This window comes from Pteropus alecto, unplaced genomic scaffold (assembly GCF_000325575.1).
Source record: "Pteropus alecto unplaced genomic scaffold, ASM32557v1 scaffold46, whole genome shotgun sequence".
NCBI lineage: Eukaryota > Metazoa > Chordata > Mammalia > Chiroptera > Pteropodidae > Pteropus > Pteropus alecto.
In genome coordinates, this window is record NW_006439231.1 from 222622 (window position 1) to 239032 (window position 16411).

At 32.4% G+C, this 16411-nt stretch overlaps 1 protein-coding gene across 1 annotated transcript in view; it reads left to right on the top strand.

Moving 5' to 3' along the window:
- The first annotated feature begins 2756 nt into the window (after window positions 1-2756).
- Window positions 2757-16411, top strand: part of LOC102898447 (sulfotransferase family cytosolic 1B member 1) — a 17170-nt gene continuing 3515 nt past the window's right edge. The window contains exons 1-6 of the mRNA XM_006916500.1: window positions 2757-2921; window positions 3200-3328; window positions 7563-7660; window positions 9341-9467; window positions 10091-10185; window positions 14076-14256. Of these exons, the coding sequence (XP_006916562.1) occupies window positions 2774-2921; window positions 3200-3328; window positions 7563-7660; window positions 9341-9467; window positions 10091-10185; window positions 14076-14256 (778 nt within the window). The 5' untranslated portion in view covers window positions 2757-2773. The remainder of the gene's footprint in view (window positions 2922-3199; window positions 3329-7562; window positions 7661-9340; window positions 9468-10090; window positions 10186-14075; window positions 14257-16411) is intronic.

Here is a 16411-nt window from a genome sequence, read left to right on the forward strand (position 1 = left end):
AAGTCGAGAGGTTGTAGAAATGATTAGAGTGATAGAAAACAAGTACATTCCGAAACCATTAGTTCAACCCTCTCTGTTTCTGCTGCCAAAATTTTTATTTCATCATCAGTATATGTTTGCTCTTTCCATGATATTGAGAACTCATGTTCTTTCGGATGAAAACACACACACACACCATGACTTTTCATCATGATCAAAATTAATAGAAGACATTCTTCTATACTGTAAAGAAGCAACAGTTTTCCATCCACTGACCTTTCATGTTCTTTCTCTATACATTTCTCTCAGATCTTTTGAAAGCCCCATGGGAACTTTCAAATCTAGGCAATCACTAACTTTGTTCCCTTGTGGCTATTACCCTGATCCATTTCCTTCTCAGTGCTTCCTGGCTCTGAGCAGGGCTTGCCTTTATGTGTATATATGTGTGTGAAGCTCAAACTTTTGATATCTTAACTGCCTGTGAAGTCACTAACTACATTCAGATCATATCCTTGAACTTACTTTTTTCCCCTCCCTGGGCTCCCTAGCCCTGCTCTTCCAGCACTACCACCAGCTCCCAGGTTTCTTTCAGCAAGCGACAGCACCACTGACTAAAAATTTAAAAAGGGAATTAAATTGTCAGATAAAATTTACTTTTTAAATCTCTTTCCTTGAAGTTTTTGTCTTGCATTACAAAGGATTATGCCCTTTGAATGATTTCTGTTTTGAATATATTTATAATTTGTATGTTTTTGCCTAATTCCAATTTTCCCACAGGAAACTCAGATATTGTTTATGCTATGCAGAATCTCTCAGAGTTCTCAATGACCACTTTTATTTTTCTAAAGCATGCCAGGATTGTCTTCTCGTGAAACACTAAGCCTTAAAAGGAAGAAAGGAATCCACTTCAAGTCCACGCTTCTCTGCTCCCATCTTCTCTGCACCCCTATACACACACACACACACACACATGCACACTACTTTAAGGCATTTTCGAGAATATAGACTATATTGTTTATTATATTTATTTAAGTATCTGGGATTTGATATGTACCAAATAAAGCTGGACATTGTATAAGGTGAAATAAAAGAAAGAATTATTTTTTCTCATTAGAAGAATCATTCAATTTTAATGTCAGATGACTTGGTTTTCCCTAAGAGGGCCATTGTATTTCACTTTTCTCTCTTTTTCCATTAATCTTATTTAAATCTTATTTAATCTTATTTAAAATCAAGTTTTCAACATTTTAACTTTCAGTCTATGGCTTAACTTAAATAGCAAGACTTGCTGTGTCAGGTAGGCTATAATATATAACCACATAAATTATTATTTCCTTGTAGGATTTAAAAGATTTTTATGAACTAATTCTATATTGGAAAGTAAATATTATTTATAAAGCATCTTCCAAGATATCTAGTTCAATGACATTAGTTATGTCTTCCAGCTCTCCCCCTTACACCCATTTCCCCCTATAATTCTGAACTTGTCATCATCCACTGGTCACAATGAAGCAATGCTAATTCAGGACTAATCCTCCGAGGTTGCTGAATTGGTTACACCCACTTCCCAGATGTGACTAGTATGTATTCAGAATCAGCTGCCTTATTTTCATATTGTTACTCATAGCCATTCTTTTCTGATATTTTTGCAGTGTGAGAGCTTTTTGTCAGAAGGAAGTTCGTTTTGTTTTTTGTTTTTTTTTTTCAAAGAAAAAGTTCATTATAAACTGTGACTAAGATAAATTAGAGACACTTTTTGACTCTGGGTCAAGCCCACTCATGGTACACTTGCATTGTGACCAAGTGAGTAGAGCTGAGAGAACTAAATCTGTTTCTGAGTTGCCACTCATTTGTTTTGTGTCTTTAAGCAGACTCTGCATATAGTCATTATAACTGTATTAAATATGTTTAAAAAGTTGAGACAGAAAAAATATAATCATGATCTTCTAAAGATGAAAACTACAACGTCTGAGGAAAAAAAAAATGCTATTGAATGAGATTAACATCAGATTACACACTGTAGAAGAAAAGATTAGTGAATAAGAAAGCATAGTATTAGATGTTATCCATAAAGAAATACAAAGAGAGAAAAAAGATTTTTAGAAATGAATAGTGCATCAGTGATCTATGGACAACTACATGGGACCTGGAATCTCAGAAGGAAGAAGGAGAGACAGAAAATACATTTGAAGGAACAATGACTATAAACCCACATATCTAAGAAGCTTGGTAAACCTGAAGCTCACACATACATACACACACCCATGAAAATAACCACACCAAGGCACATCATAATTCAATTGCTCAAAATCAGTGATAAAAAAAAATCTCACAAGCAGAAAGAGAAAATAGGTGCATGATGTACAGAAAAACAATGGAAGAAAGATAATAGATTTCCTAAAAGGAAAAATGAGGTAAACTGAAATGTAATGAAGGATGGATTTATTTTGTTTTAAGTCCAGATACTTTTTAGCATATTTCTGTGACATGTGATTTTTAATTCAAAGTAGGATATGCAGTTCCATTCCTTTCCAAAGCTTGCACTAATGACCTTTGTTCTGCTTGTCACTGAGCCAGTTGCTGCTCTTGCAATCTACAGCTTTACAACCACAAAAACGCCCTTTGTATTTAGATCTCTGTGTGCTCAGTTAAAGGCTAATTTTACTTTGTGTCAAGTTACAATATTTTAAGGATAAAATTAGCTACTCAGCTTCTGATTTTTATTCTCTTTATTTCTCCATGATTTGATTGTCAGTAAATATTCTATTAACTACTTGCACAATCTGATACAAAAATGATTTCACCACAAGACGTGCTGAGAAAAAATTTGAAGATGGTCCACAGTTATCCCATTACCTATGCTTTTGCGAACAACTTGGAAAAGTGTGAACAGTTCCACAGCAGACCAGATGACATTGTGATAGCCACTTACCCCAAATCAGGTGAGTTTTGTGGCCTGAAAATGCAGCTCTGACTTCTACCTTTGTTTCCTTAAAATCAACTCCTTTATAAAATCATTATCATCTTAAATAAAATTAGTATTTCTATTAGCCAGTCTAGCCATCTATTTCAAGTACATTAGAATGAGCATTTGGAGCATAGACAGGGAAACTGCAGAATTAAATTTCCAACAGAATGTATTAAGATGGCAGGCTTCCGACGAGTACTTCTTCCCTCAGATCCAGGTGACAGTTATAAAAAATGTTGCCTTTTGCCACAGGTACCACTTGGCTAAGTGAAATTGCGGACATGGTTCTAAATGATGGAGATGTTGAAAAATGTAAGAGAGATTTTATAACTGTTAAAGTTCCAATGTTGGAAATGGCTGTCCCTGGACTAAGAACTTCAGGTAATTTTAAACCATCTGGGAATTATAATTTTATAATATTATTCACACAGCATATTAATTATTATACTTTTGATTTCCATTTAAAGAAAATAGAATAGATTTGGTAACATATAATGGAAGTTTGAAAGTACAATAACTAAGGCATATAGAGAAACTGTAATTTTAGTCCATTACATTTCCAGGTATAATCAAAAATGGAAGAATTTTGTAGAAAACAACAAAATTGGCTGATAACATAAAAATTTGACTGAAAACATAAAAAATGGTTCTTATCTTTTATTGACTTTTTTGGTGTAAAATTTGGCAGATTGGAGCAATAAGCTCTTAATTTAAGACATTGTTACAGATAAATACATAAGTAAATAAGTACCAACTCCTCTTAAAACATAAAATTTATTATTAATACAATTCATATTTTATTCCACAAATAATTATTTAGTGTTCTAAAAATGATGTACTACAAATCAGTAGTTATAAAATAGTCAAGAGAATACACAACTGAACATAAGGAATACAGTAAATAATATTGTAATTACTATATATAGTGCCAGGTGGGTACTAGAGTAATTGGGGAGGATCACTTTGTAAATTATATAAATGTCTAACCACTATGCTGGACATCTGAAACTAATATAAAACAATATTGAATGTCAACTGTAACTGAAAATTAAAAAAAAAAAATTTAAAGTATAATAGGCTAGATATAAAATGATTAGCAAATCAGATGTCTTTTCTCCAAGTTGCTTAAAATAATGTTGCAACATTAACTAAGTAAATAAACTAACAATATATATTATTATTAGTCTTATGTATCCAAGAACAGGGCTCTATGAAAGAGAACAATAAGAGAGTTTACTTTAGATTGGACAATTAAGGATATCTTCTCTGAACTGAGACCTATGGCCATGCACATAGTGGGAGAAAGCATATTTCAAGAAGGCGAAGTATTTATTATAAAGGTCTAGATTCAGAAAAGACATTGGTATAGTCCAGGGACTAAAAAACAGCTACTACAATAGCCAACAACAGGAATAACAATAAAAGAAGAGAAAAGTGAGATACAAAACAATTGACAACTAGACAGGGACAGAGTTACTTCCGAGCAGTACGTTAAAAAGAACTAAGGTTTTAAGTGCAGCAGAACCTCTATTGACTGGAAATGTCTGTTCTCTTTTAAACTGTCAAAGTATTTAATGCAAAGAGGTCAAGAGAAGAGTGTTGTCCCAAACAACACTTCAATAGATTATTGTATAAAGAAGCTATGGTACATATATACAATGGAATATTACTTAGCTATAAGAAGAGATGAAATGTTGCTATTTGTGACAACATAGATGGACCTCAAGATAATCATGCTAAATGAAATAAGCCAGACAGAAAAAATCAAAAACCACATGATATCACTTATATGTGAGATATAAACCTAAAAGCAACAAGCAAATATGACAAACAAACAGAGACTTATGGACATGGACAGTAGACTAGTGGTTACTAGAGGATAAGGGAAGAGGGTAGAGGGGTGAGGTAGATAGGGATAAAAGGGGTAAATATGTGATGACAGAAAATCTAACTCTGGTCAGTGAACACACAATGCAATATGTATATGACATACTGTTGAATTGTACACTTGAAACATTGGATTTCGTTAACTAGTGTCAGCATAATAAATAAGGGTGAAAAATTAAAGAAGTACAAATTAGTAGCTGATAGCTGGTCATGGAGATGGGAAGCATGGCATAGAGAATGTAATCAGCAGTATTGTAATGGATATGTGTAGAGCCAGAGGAAAGAGAAATGAGGCGGATTGTTCCATAAACTATATAAATGTCTAACCAATGTACTGTATACTTGAAACTAATAATAAAATTAAATTAAAAAAAGAAAAATCTACATTTAAGTAGACCCAAGCAAAAAATTAAAATAAATAAAATAATGATGATGATGATGATGATGATAAAAGTGAGGCCTGGTTTTCCAGTGCTGCTGGAAACCTGGGATAAGAAGAAGTATGGTGGTGAAATTGTATACCAGTTTAAAAGCAGAATCCAAATCCTCTCCCCTGCTGGAGCTAATTACTTATAGGCAGAGAAGAACCAACTGGGAGGATGTCATTCCTTCTGCATGGTTGCCAAAAGTCGGAGGACAAATGCTAAAACTTGGAACTAAAAGATTATTCTGGGGCAAGCAACCAAAATGAGTGCAAGAGTGAGTAAAGACTACAGAGCCATAGAAAAGTATAAAATAAAATTTAAAAAGTGATAGAATCAAAGTAATTGGGAGTCAGGGAGTTAGGTAGTATTGGTGGGAGACAGAGTATGTGAAGTTTATCAAGTGAAGGAGGATAAACTGACACTCAGATTTACTCTGGAGCCTGAATGTGAATACATTCATATTTGGGCATGTAAAAGGTTAATTTAAAGAACCTCATATGTAATTGCAAAACAATTACAAGACAGAAGAGGCCGAGAAATCTTTCAATGAAGTTGAGGGAAGGATGAGGAACAACAATATGGGGAAAACTTCATAAAAGAAACAGAAATAAAAGTTTGTGGCATGGCATTGAGGAATAGTGAGTGCAAGATTATGATTTCTCTCTACATGCTGAGTAAAGTGGCTGCAACTACCAGGTCAGTAGAAGCATTATGAGATACCTGGTGAAATTTTATAGATGTATAATTAATATTTCCATATAAAATTCAGGTTACTCAATTAAATTTGAAATACAAATAGCTATTTTATACAGTATAAGTTTCTCCCAAATAGCATGGGAAATATTTATACTAAAAGGTATCTTCTGTTAATCTGAAATTCAAATTTAACTGAGATTTTTACATCTCTATCTCCTAAGTCTGCCAACCCTATCTTCATTAATATTAAGGGGTTCTTCTTAATACAATGATGTGTTATGCACTACTCTCTACAGAACATTTGTTAGTGAACAAAATAAGCTACATCCCTGCTCTCATGGAATCTCTATTCTAGTGTCTGTGTTTAAGGGTGAACATAGGGGAGATGCATGGGAACTGACAATAAACAAAAATAAGTGCTATATATAACATTTTAGCAAGGTGTTTTAATAGACACTGAGTGGCTTTTAAACATATGTAATAAATTTTTGTAAGCAATTGAAGCATAAGATTGCTTTTAAAGAGTGAGTCATACAATTTTGGGCAGGTATACCTTCATATACAAAAGGTGGAAAGATAATGTAGGATTAATAGGTAATCTAGAGGTTAGACTGGATATAAGTAATGTTGTAAAAAAGTATGCATAGAACTTTAAGATTTATTGGATGTGAAACCTGAAGGAGGAGACAATAATAATTGAGATAATAGGGGTTGGTGACTCTGTAAGGAATTGGCATCTTTAACAGATATATCTGGGATATGATAAAGGCCGCTGAGTCCATTAAAGGAATAGTAAATGAAAAGGGTTAGCCAGCTCTTCCTAGTCTATGTCAGAAATCATCTGAGTATGCCTTTACCTCAAAAGTGCCTTCAGACTGGCCAAGTCACTATGAAGCGAGATCCATGACCCTGGGTTCTTCTTGGCTCTAAATGTAGAAATAAATGGATTTCTGTCTTAGGCAAGTTCATATATCTTTTATCCAAAGACTTAATATGAAACCAAGTTCTACCACATACTAGTTGTCTGACTATGGAGAGTTCAGCTAACACCTAAAATTTACAGAACATTTTCATTTGCATAGATATGTAATATATATGACATGTAAAGAAAATAATGAAAATGCAGATACAACAGCTAATGCTATACAAAAATCATATCATCTATACTATAATGGCTGATGAAAAGCAATAGCTGATATGAGAATTACTAGTTATTGACATCTCTTTGACATGCAGGAAACATTTTCATAATTATTTATAATATGCACAGGTATTATAAAACTCTGAAGTGCTAAAGTTGGTATTATTACTCCTCATTTTGGAAGTGGAGAAAGCAAAACATAGAGACTAGGATACTTTCAAATGTCTCACAATGAGAATGTGATAGAGTTAGGATTTGAATCCAAGGCTAATCTCAGAATTTATGCCCTTAACCATTATCCAATATTGCCTCTTAGAATCCAGGTAAAAAATGTCTACGATTGGTTTAAAATTTCGCAGCATTATATACTGCTCAAAAATATTTTGAAAGCTTGGTCGAGAAAATCAGGAAATGCAGGCTCCTTAGAGACTCTAATATCTCTATATAACAGACTAAATTTTTCCAGGTATAGAACAACTAGAGAAGAATCCATCACCTCGCCTTTTGAAGACACATCTACCAATTGATCTCCTTCCAAAGTCTTTCTGGCAGAACAACTGCAAGGTACTCTAAATTGCTATTCAATTTCTTACTGTAACCCTATCCTTTTACTCACTAAAGTAGTAAATGATTGCTCAAATGTTTCATTTACCTGCTACCTTGAGAACTGATCTCTATAAGAAAGGATTTTAATAAAAATGTTTAAATTATTTTAGTCGAAATCTACATAATCATTTTCCAAAGTTATGTAGTAACAAGATTCTCATCTCAGCATAATAATTGTTACTATTAATCCCTAGCTATCCCTAGATATTTTGGCCTTCTCTGAAAACTCAATATAATGATGTCTATTTTTATTTGATTGTTTGGTAAAATTCTCCAGTGAAAAACTTATGCCTAGATATTTGTTTTGGAGGAACTTTTGAATCTGAAATTCAGTTTCTTCAATAGTTGTGGGGCTATTCAGATTATCTATTATCTATTTCATCTTAGCTGATTTTTGCAAGTTTGCAATGTGTGAGGAATTTTAAGTTGTTGAATTTTGTAATGAAAAGTTGTTCATAATATTCCTTTCTTATTCTCTCCTTTAACAGACTATTTTTTACAGATATTTTAGGTTCACAACAAAACTGAAAGGAAGGCAGAGATTTCCCATACAACCCTTGCCCTCACACATGCTTAGACTCCTCCCCATGATCAACATCTCTGACCACAGTGGTACATTTGTTACAATTGATTAACCAACATTGACACATTATCACCCAAAGTCCATGATTTACATTAGGGTTTACTCTTGGTGTTGTACATTCCATGGATTTGAACAAATGTATGACATATATATTCACCATTATAGTACCATACAGAATAGTTTCACTGCCCTGAACATCTCTGTGCTTCACCTATTATCTTCCCTTTGCCCCAAACTTGGTAACCGCTGATCCTTTTATTGTCTCCATAGTTTTGCCTTTTCCAGAATGTCACAGAGTTGGAATCATATAGTACATAGCTTTTACGAATTGTATTCTTTCACTTAGTAATACGCACTTAAGATTCTTCCGTGTCTTTTCATGGCTTGATAGCATATTTCTTTTTTCTGCCGAATCATATTCCATTGTCTGGAGGTTCCACAGTTTATTTACCCATTCATCTACTGAAGGACATCTTGGCTGCTTCCATGTTTTAGAAATTATGAGTAAAGCTGCTACAAATAACCATATGCACCTTATTTTGTGTGTACCTGATTTTTCAACTCCTTTGTGTAAATACCAAGCAGTACAATTGCTAAATTATATGGTATGAGTATGGTTTGTTTTATAAGAAACTGCCGAAGTGTCTTCCAAAGTTGCAGTACCATTTTGCATTCCCACCAGCAATGAGAGTTCCTGTCATTCTATATTCATAGTAGGATTTGCTGTTCTGAATTTTGATCATTCTAATAATTGTGGAGTGATGTCTCATTGTTGTTTTAATTTGCATTTCCCCGATGACATATGGTGTGGAGCATCTTTTCATACTTTTATTTGTGTCTTCTCTCTCTTATTTTGTCAGTCTTGCTAGCTGTTTATCAATTTTACTGATTTTTTTTTAAAAAGAGCCAACTTTTTGTTTGATTAATTTTCTCTAATATTTTCCTGTTTTTTCATTTCATGGACTTCAAATATTTTACTTTCCTTGACTATACATTTATTATTTTTTCTTTAATAAAATACCATCTATTTGGTTTTCTTTCTGCTTATCTTTCAGATGATTTATCTGGCTCGAAATGCCAAGGATGTTGCAGTCTCATATTACCATTTTGACTTAATGAATAATTTGCAACCTTTTCCCGGCACCTGGGAAGAATATCTGGAGAAATTCATTACTGGAAATGGTAGATAGGCCTTGGCTTAAAATTACTAAGTAATTTGTTATGTTTAACAATACCATTAACTATTACTGATATCACTTTTCATTTCAAAATACTTATTTTCTAAGTCAGTAACAACTACATTCAAATACCATTTAAAAATTAAATAAAATATGTCTAATATTTTGCTATGGAATTCAGTATATAAAGATTGGTTTAATGAAAATATTCTCTAATCTTTTTTCAGTTGCTAGAAATCCAGTCTCGCTTTCTACTCACAGTAGAAATTCTTTACCTCACCTAAACTATTAATAAAATCTGTTATACTATTTGTAGTAGTTACTTAAATAGTTGATATGAGTACTTCATAAAAGAATAGTTTCCTTTTGTGTGAGGCTAAGTGTAACCTATTGGAAGTCAATGTATTTTTAGTTGAAATGTTTCCTTTGTAGTTTATATTTTTTACTTTTATTGTTTAATCTGCAAAGTTCATATTTTGCAGATTATATATATTTTTAAATTGACCTTATATTCTCAGTTTCCTTGATTACTAAATTCCACAAAACGTTTTATAATCTGACACTGTTTAGAAACAAATTTTTAATTTTATGAGTGATTATGGAAATAGACTGTCTTTCTGGTTTTAGTGGCCTATGGTTCCTGGTTTAATCATGTTAAGAGCTGGTGGAAGAAAAAAGAAGAACACCCAATACTTTTCTTGCACTATGAAGATATGAAAGAGGTAAAATAGTAGAAATTATCATTCTGGATAATTCCACTACATCTTGGGACAAAAGGATTATATATTTTTTTCAACAATCTACGAAGTCCAAAATAACATGATTGTTTTGCCTTTACTCTATTTCACCATGCCTGCTTACCCAAATCTTGCTAAGATCATTAATGACTTTCTAATTGTTAAATCAATAACATCTTTCTTCCTCTTATCCTTTCAAACCATTATGTTTATTTTGAGCATATTTTCTTTTTGAAATTCTCTCTTACATTTAACAGGTTATCACACTCTCATGGTTTTCCTATAGATCGCTATCATTTAGCCATTTTTTTAAGCTGTTTGCTATATTTTGGTACTCATGTTCATGTCCACTATTGCCAAAACTATTTATATGCTAATGACTTCCCAAAACTCCATTTTAATTTTTCCCCCAAATTCAATCCCCTGCTTTTATTAAAATGACCCTCAAATTTAACATATTCAAAATAAAACTCATCTTACTTCTCTCTCTCCAATATATACTCCTTTTCTTCTTCTCTTCTATCTTTTTGTTAATGATATTCATCCATTGAGTTTTCAAAGCTTCAAAGTAAAGTGTCCTCATTGGCTCCCATATAGTGGATATGGTTCCACTATATCCTGAACATCCCATGATATCTTTCAAATGTGCCCTCCCCTTTACTTTCTTACTACCTCCCTCTTAGTCAGGGACTCATAAGCGTTCATTTAGTTTCCCATATGAACTAATATTAGTTCAAATACTACTGCAAAGTTCCAGGCTTATTCTGGGGCTATTTTACTTAAATTAGGAAAACACATACACACACACACACACACACAATACATGCATGTGCACACACACACTCATCTGGGAAATATGTGGAAACCAAGTTCCTCTAGTTCTAAAAGCTGGAGCATACAAATAAGACTCATTTTAGACTTTCAGATTCTTGATGGAAGGCATGATATATATCATTCTTATGACTACATCTACAATACCTAATATAGCGCCTATCACATAAATAAGAGTTCAATGGTAACTATCGTATGAATAATTGATCGTTTGAATGAATGAATAAGTAAATGAGTGAGCAATAATAACAAATATTTAAGTGACATCAATTCTACTTTGCATAACAGAAATCATGCCCCCAGTAAAATCTTTCTTGCTCCAAATATTCCTGAGAAACTCCAGATTATTTCTTACATCTTATTAAAAAGAATTCTCTGAGTTTTTCTGCATCACAGACCCCCAATCTCTATCATACTTGTTTACAGCCCGTAGAGACTCTGTGGTCTAAACCTTACCAGTGTTTAAGGCAAATAATACACAGTGACAAAAATAAAATGTTTTTTAAAATTTAAAAAAATTTTTCCCCCTGACTTTATTGAAATATAATGGAAAATTAGTTGCTTGTATTTATATTGTACAATTCAATGAGTTTTTTAAAAAATTATAGTTAGCATACAATCATATATTAGTTTCAGTTGTACAGCATAGTGATTAGAGATCTATATATCTCATGAAATGGTCACTCCTCTAAATCAAGTATCTCTCTTCTCTGTTACATATTATTTACAATATTGTTGACTATTTTCCTTATGCTACATTTTATATATCCATGTCTATTTTGTAACTATCCATTTGTACTTCTTAATCCCTTTACCCTTTTTCACAATCCCCCTCCAACCTCTGCCCAACTAGTAGTCCTCAAAATATTCTGTTATCTATGAGTTTATTTCTGTTTTTGTAGTTTTTGTTTATTTTGTTCTTTAGATTCCACATGTACACGAAATCATGTGATATCTGTCTTTCTCTATCTGACTTACTTCGTTCAGCAAAATACCCTCTAGATCCATCAAGGCAATATCTTTTTCTATCCCCTTCCTCCTTTTAGTCTGTGTGTGTCTTTTAATCTGAAGTGAGTCTCTTGTAGGCAGAATTTCTAGGGTGTTGTTTTTATGAATGAGAGTTAAGTTCTGTACTCTTTACTTCCTGGATACCTGAGTAATAATTATTAGCTTTATGAAAGAGCAATTTTACCTTCTGAATATATTTCCTTTTCTCCACAGAATGGAAGAATACATTTCCTGGAAGGGCTGGCACACAAATTCTAAATCATTCATCATGCTGTCCCCCACATGACACTCTCATGTCAGCTATTTCTCTTATTTAGCTGAGTTCCTCATTCAAATCAACTCATTCATATTGATTTATGGTCTGGCTGAACCAGACTTATAAGCACATCCAGATATTTTGAATCCCACTCAAATTGGCTACATACATCATACTTAAAAGACAATGTTTTTCCCCTGTCATGCAGTCATTTTTAGACAATGTTATATAAGAGGTTTAATATAACAATAGAACAAAATTATAATTACATATCAAGAATCAAATTCAAAGGGAAATCTAATAGTTTACATCAAGTTTATGAGTATCTGCATAAATTATCAACCAACTAGGTGAAAGAAATACAACAGAGGAAGATTCCATAGGAGTCAACACTCTGTACTTCTACTGGTTTATAGACTAACATCATAATTGATACTTTACCAGTGGCCAGATTCTCTCAAGACACTTTGAAACCCTATGAGAGTTTCATCATGCAGAAATTGTTCTCTATTTGCTTTTTCATTTATGTGTTTTCCTGGTACTGCTACTAACTTTTCTTTTGGCCTTTGCTCTACTATCATCATTTCTGAACTTTTACTCATCCTAATCACTGATATCTCTTAATTAGTCATCTCATTCTTCTCTCATTCAGGTCTGATTCATAAAATATTGCCATAACTTCCCTGCTAGGGAACTTTCTACCAAAACATACACATGTGGTATATGCACACACATACACACATGTACACACACATACACAGAGTTAAAAAGACACATTATTAAATTCTGTTGCTTCCCTATGGAATTACAAATACAGTTCAAATTCTTCAGCAGGTTGTCTAAGGATGTTCTCAATTTTATCTCAGCTTATCTTTCCAGTTTTATAGCCTCTATTGCTCCTATGGAAGACTCATATGGAAGACTCAAACTTAACTCCAACCATTTGCTTTTGTTTTTCCATGAACACTCTATAAGACATTAATAACCTCCAAGAGTTTTAACTGTTTTCTCTATTGGAAATTCACTCTTCAACACCTCAAAAGACCATGTGTTTTGGTAAATTCTGGTTCATCTTTTTCAGCTTAGTTATCACCTCCTCAAACTCTTTCTAGATATATTCATGTAGATTTTAGTATATCTCCTAAAAAATTACAGCTATTAAGTTTATGTTATTAAAACCTGGAAAATAATCCATTTCTCAGATTTTGTTCTTTTTATTCTCAATAGCTAATGAATAATTTAGGTTTGATATCTTTGTACCTTCATTAGTTTATTTTTAATAATTTTTGTCCAAGCAAGGTCTAATAAGTATTTACGCTTGAAGTTGTCCATAAATTTATTATTTTGTTTTTAAGTATTCAAAACTATAAAGAAATTTTTATTAAAAATAGAAAAAAGTTACAGTAAGAATAGAAAGTATTGGGTCCTTAAAACAGGCACAGTTCAAATTTGATTATAAATCGAGCTTAAAATAACTGTTAAGATTGTTTTTCTCTACGTATTGTTAAGATTTAGCTCAAGGTTTGTTCTTGTACTTTGAAGGTAAACTGAAAATATAAAGTTTGAACAAACGAAATATTTCTACTCTGTTTTGGCTAAACATAAATTATTGATTTTTTTCATTTTTATGATTAACTTTTAAAAATTATTAATAGACTCAACCAAATATGTATTTAATATTCAGAATCAGCATTTTAAAAAGATTATAAATATCATATTTTTTATATTATTAATGATTTGTTTACCATTTTCTGTGATATGTTTCTTTAACCATTAATAGAATCCAAAGCAGGAAATCAAGAAGATTACTAGATTTCTAGAGAAGAACCTGAATGATAAAATCTTGGATGATATCATCTATCACACTTCATTTGAAATGATGAAGAATAATCCTCTGGTGAATTATACACATCTATCAAACACAGTGTTGAATCACAGCAAATCCCCCTTTATGCGCAAAGGTGAACATTTTTCTGAGTTTAATTTCCCTTTTTACTTTCTTATGAATTACTCTAAAATAAGAATTAGTTTTGTGACTGCTACCAAATGTTAACTTTAAGTATTTGATACATATTTCTCCTTCTACTTACTAATATGCTAAATGGGAGAGATCTTGTCATTCTAATGTGTGTCAGCCTAAATTTATTTCTAAATCTTTACTCTTTATTTAAATTGGCATATGCTTCCTTCTCATCTTTAGTCGCTCAGTACAGTACCATCTTCTTTAAAGACTCCATATTATTTAGAAAACAGTGGTTACTTTGTTAATAAGGATTCACCAAGAGAATAGACTTTTTTTATCCTGTAGTAAGTTTTTGCTCCCTAAAAATACTGTCTGAGTTATAGGAAACATGGAATCTAAACTTAATTTTAAAAAATGACAATACAGAAATATGGCATTCAGTGCTGAAATACAGCTTTACTTTTATTGAAGCAAATCCTGTGTATTGTGGCTCTTGTTATGATTTCTGTCAAAACGTTTTATTAATGATAAAAATAATGCATTAACAAAATATTAACTTAAACAAATTTGAGGAGCTATCCACCTAATAATGCCACCTTCTATTTTCAATATTCTCTATTGAATTGGACAGAAAGGAGGAGAGTTTTGGTTGGTGCACTGGGAAGTAAACATAACCTTAGGAATGTATTCTGCTTAAAAACATAGATGAAAACTCAATTTTGAAAGAGTTATATAGTTAATTTTTTTCTGAAACATTTTTCTCCAAATTCGTTAAAATGGCAAATAGTTTTAGTGTTTTAAAATTATACTTTTTTATTTTCAAAAATACTACCTTTAACTTTTCAAAACTAACTCCTAGTATAAGAGCCTAAAGCAAATTTTTCATTGTAACTGATGCATTACAAGTTTGAACAAAGAAGACTAATACACACACTTTTTTAGTGGAAGACTCAGAAAAAAATCTTTATTAAACAAGACAAATTTTCATTATGCTAGATCACTGAATGTTAATTACCAGGAGAATTTTATCCAAAGTTATATGAAAGTTGATACCACGCATGATATCTCATTAGGGTATAGAAGTAGAAAAGATAAGCTCAATATCTGAATTCCATGGTTTTTCTAACTTCAACCTAAAAAAAATACGTGCTGGTCTAATAAGAAAGACTGTCTTTACGTGCACTCCAGAAATGATAATAACATGTCCTTTGTGTCAGATTGAGCTGGGATTTACAACTTCCTGAATCTATGACTTTCAATATATTGATTAATCTGCCAAAACTCTGGTTACATCACTGAATATGGAGAAAATACTAACACCTATGGCATAAGTTTTTTGGGAGGATGATGGTAAATAATATACAAGAACTTAGAATATTCTCCTGATCATAAATAATACATATAAAAATAGTAAGTCTTATTAGTTTATTTATTTATTTATTTTAATTTATTTTTTTAATTGAAAAAATTATTTAAATTTTTTTTTCCGTCTACCTCCTACCTCTCCCCTCTCCCCTACCCTCAGGTAACCACTAGTCCATTGTCCATGTCCATGAGTCTCTGTTTGTTTGTTCTGTTCCTTTGTTGCTTTTTTAAGTTTATTGGGGTAACATTGGTTAATACAATTATATAATTTTCAGGTGTACATTATAATTTGACATCTATATATTCTATTGTGTGATTGTCACCGAGAGTCCAGTTTCCTTCAGCTACCATATATTTGATCCCCACTTCACCCTCTCCCAAGCTCCCTATATTTGACCCCCTTTACCCTGTCTACCTCTTCCCTCCTCCCCCACCACCTCCCCTCTGGTAACCACTAGTCCATTGTCCATGTCCCTGAGTCTCTGCTTGTCCTGTTCATTTGTTGCTTTTAGGTTTATATCCCACATATAAGTGATATCATGTGATTTTCAACTTTTTATGTCTGGCTTATTTCGCTTAGCATGATTATCTCAAGGTCCATCCATGTTATCACAAATGGCAGTATCTCATCTCTTCTTATGGCTGAGTAATATTCTATTGTATATATGTACCACCAGCTTCTTTAGCCAATCATCTAGTGTAGGACACTTCAGTTGCTTCCATGTCCTGGCCACTGAATAATGCTGCTATGAACATTGGTATGCAAATATCTTTAAGGACATGAGTAT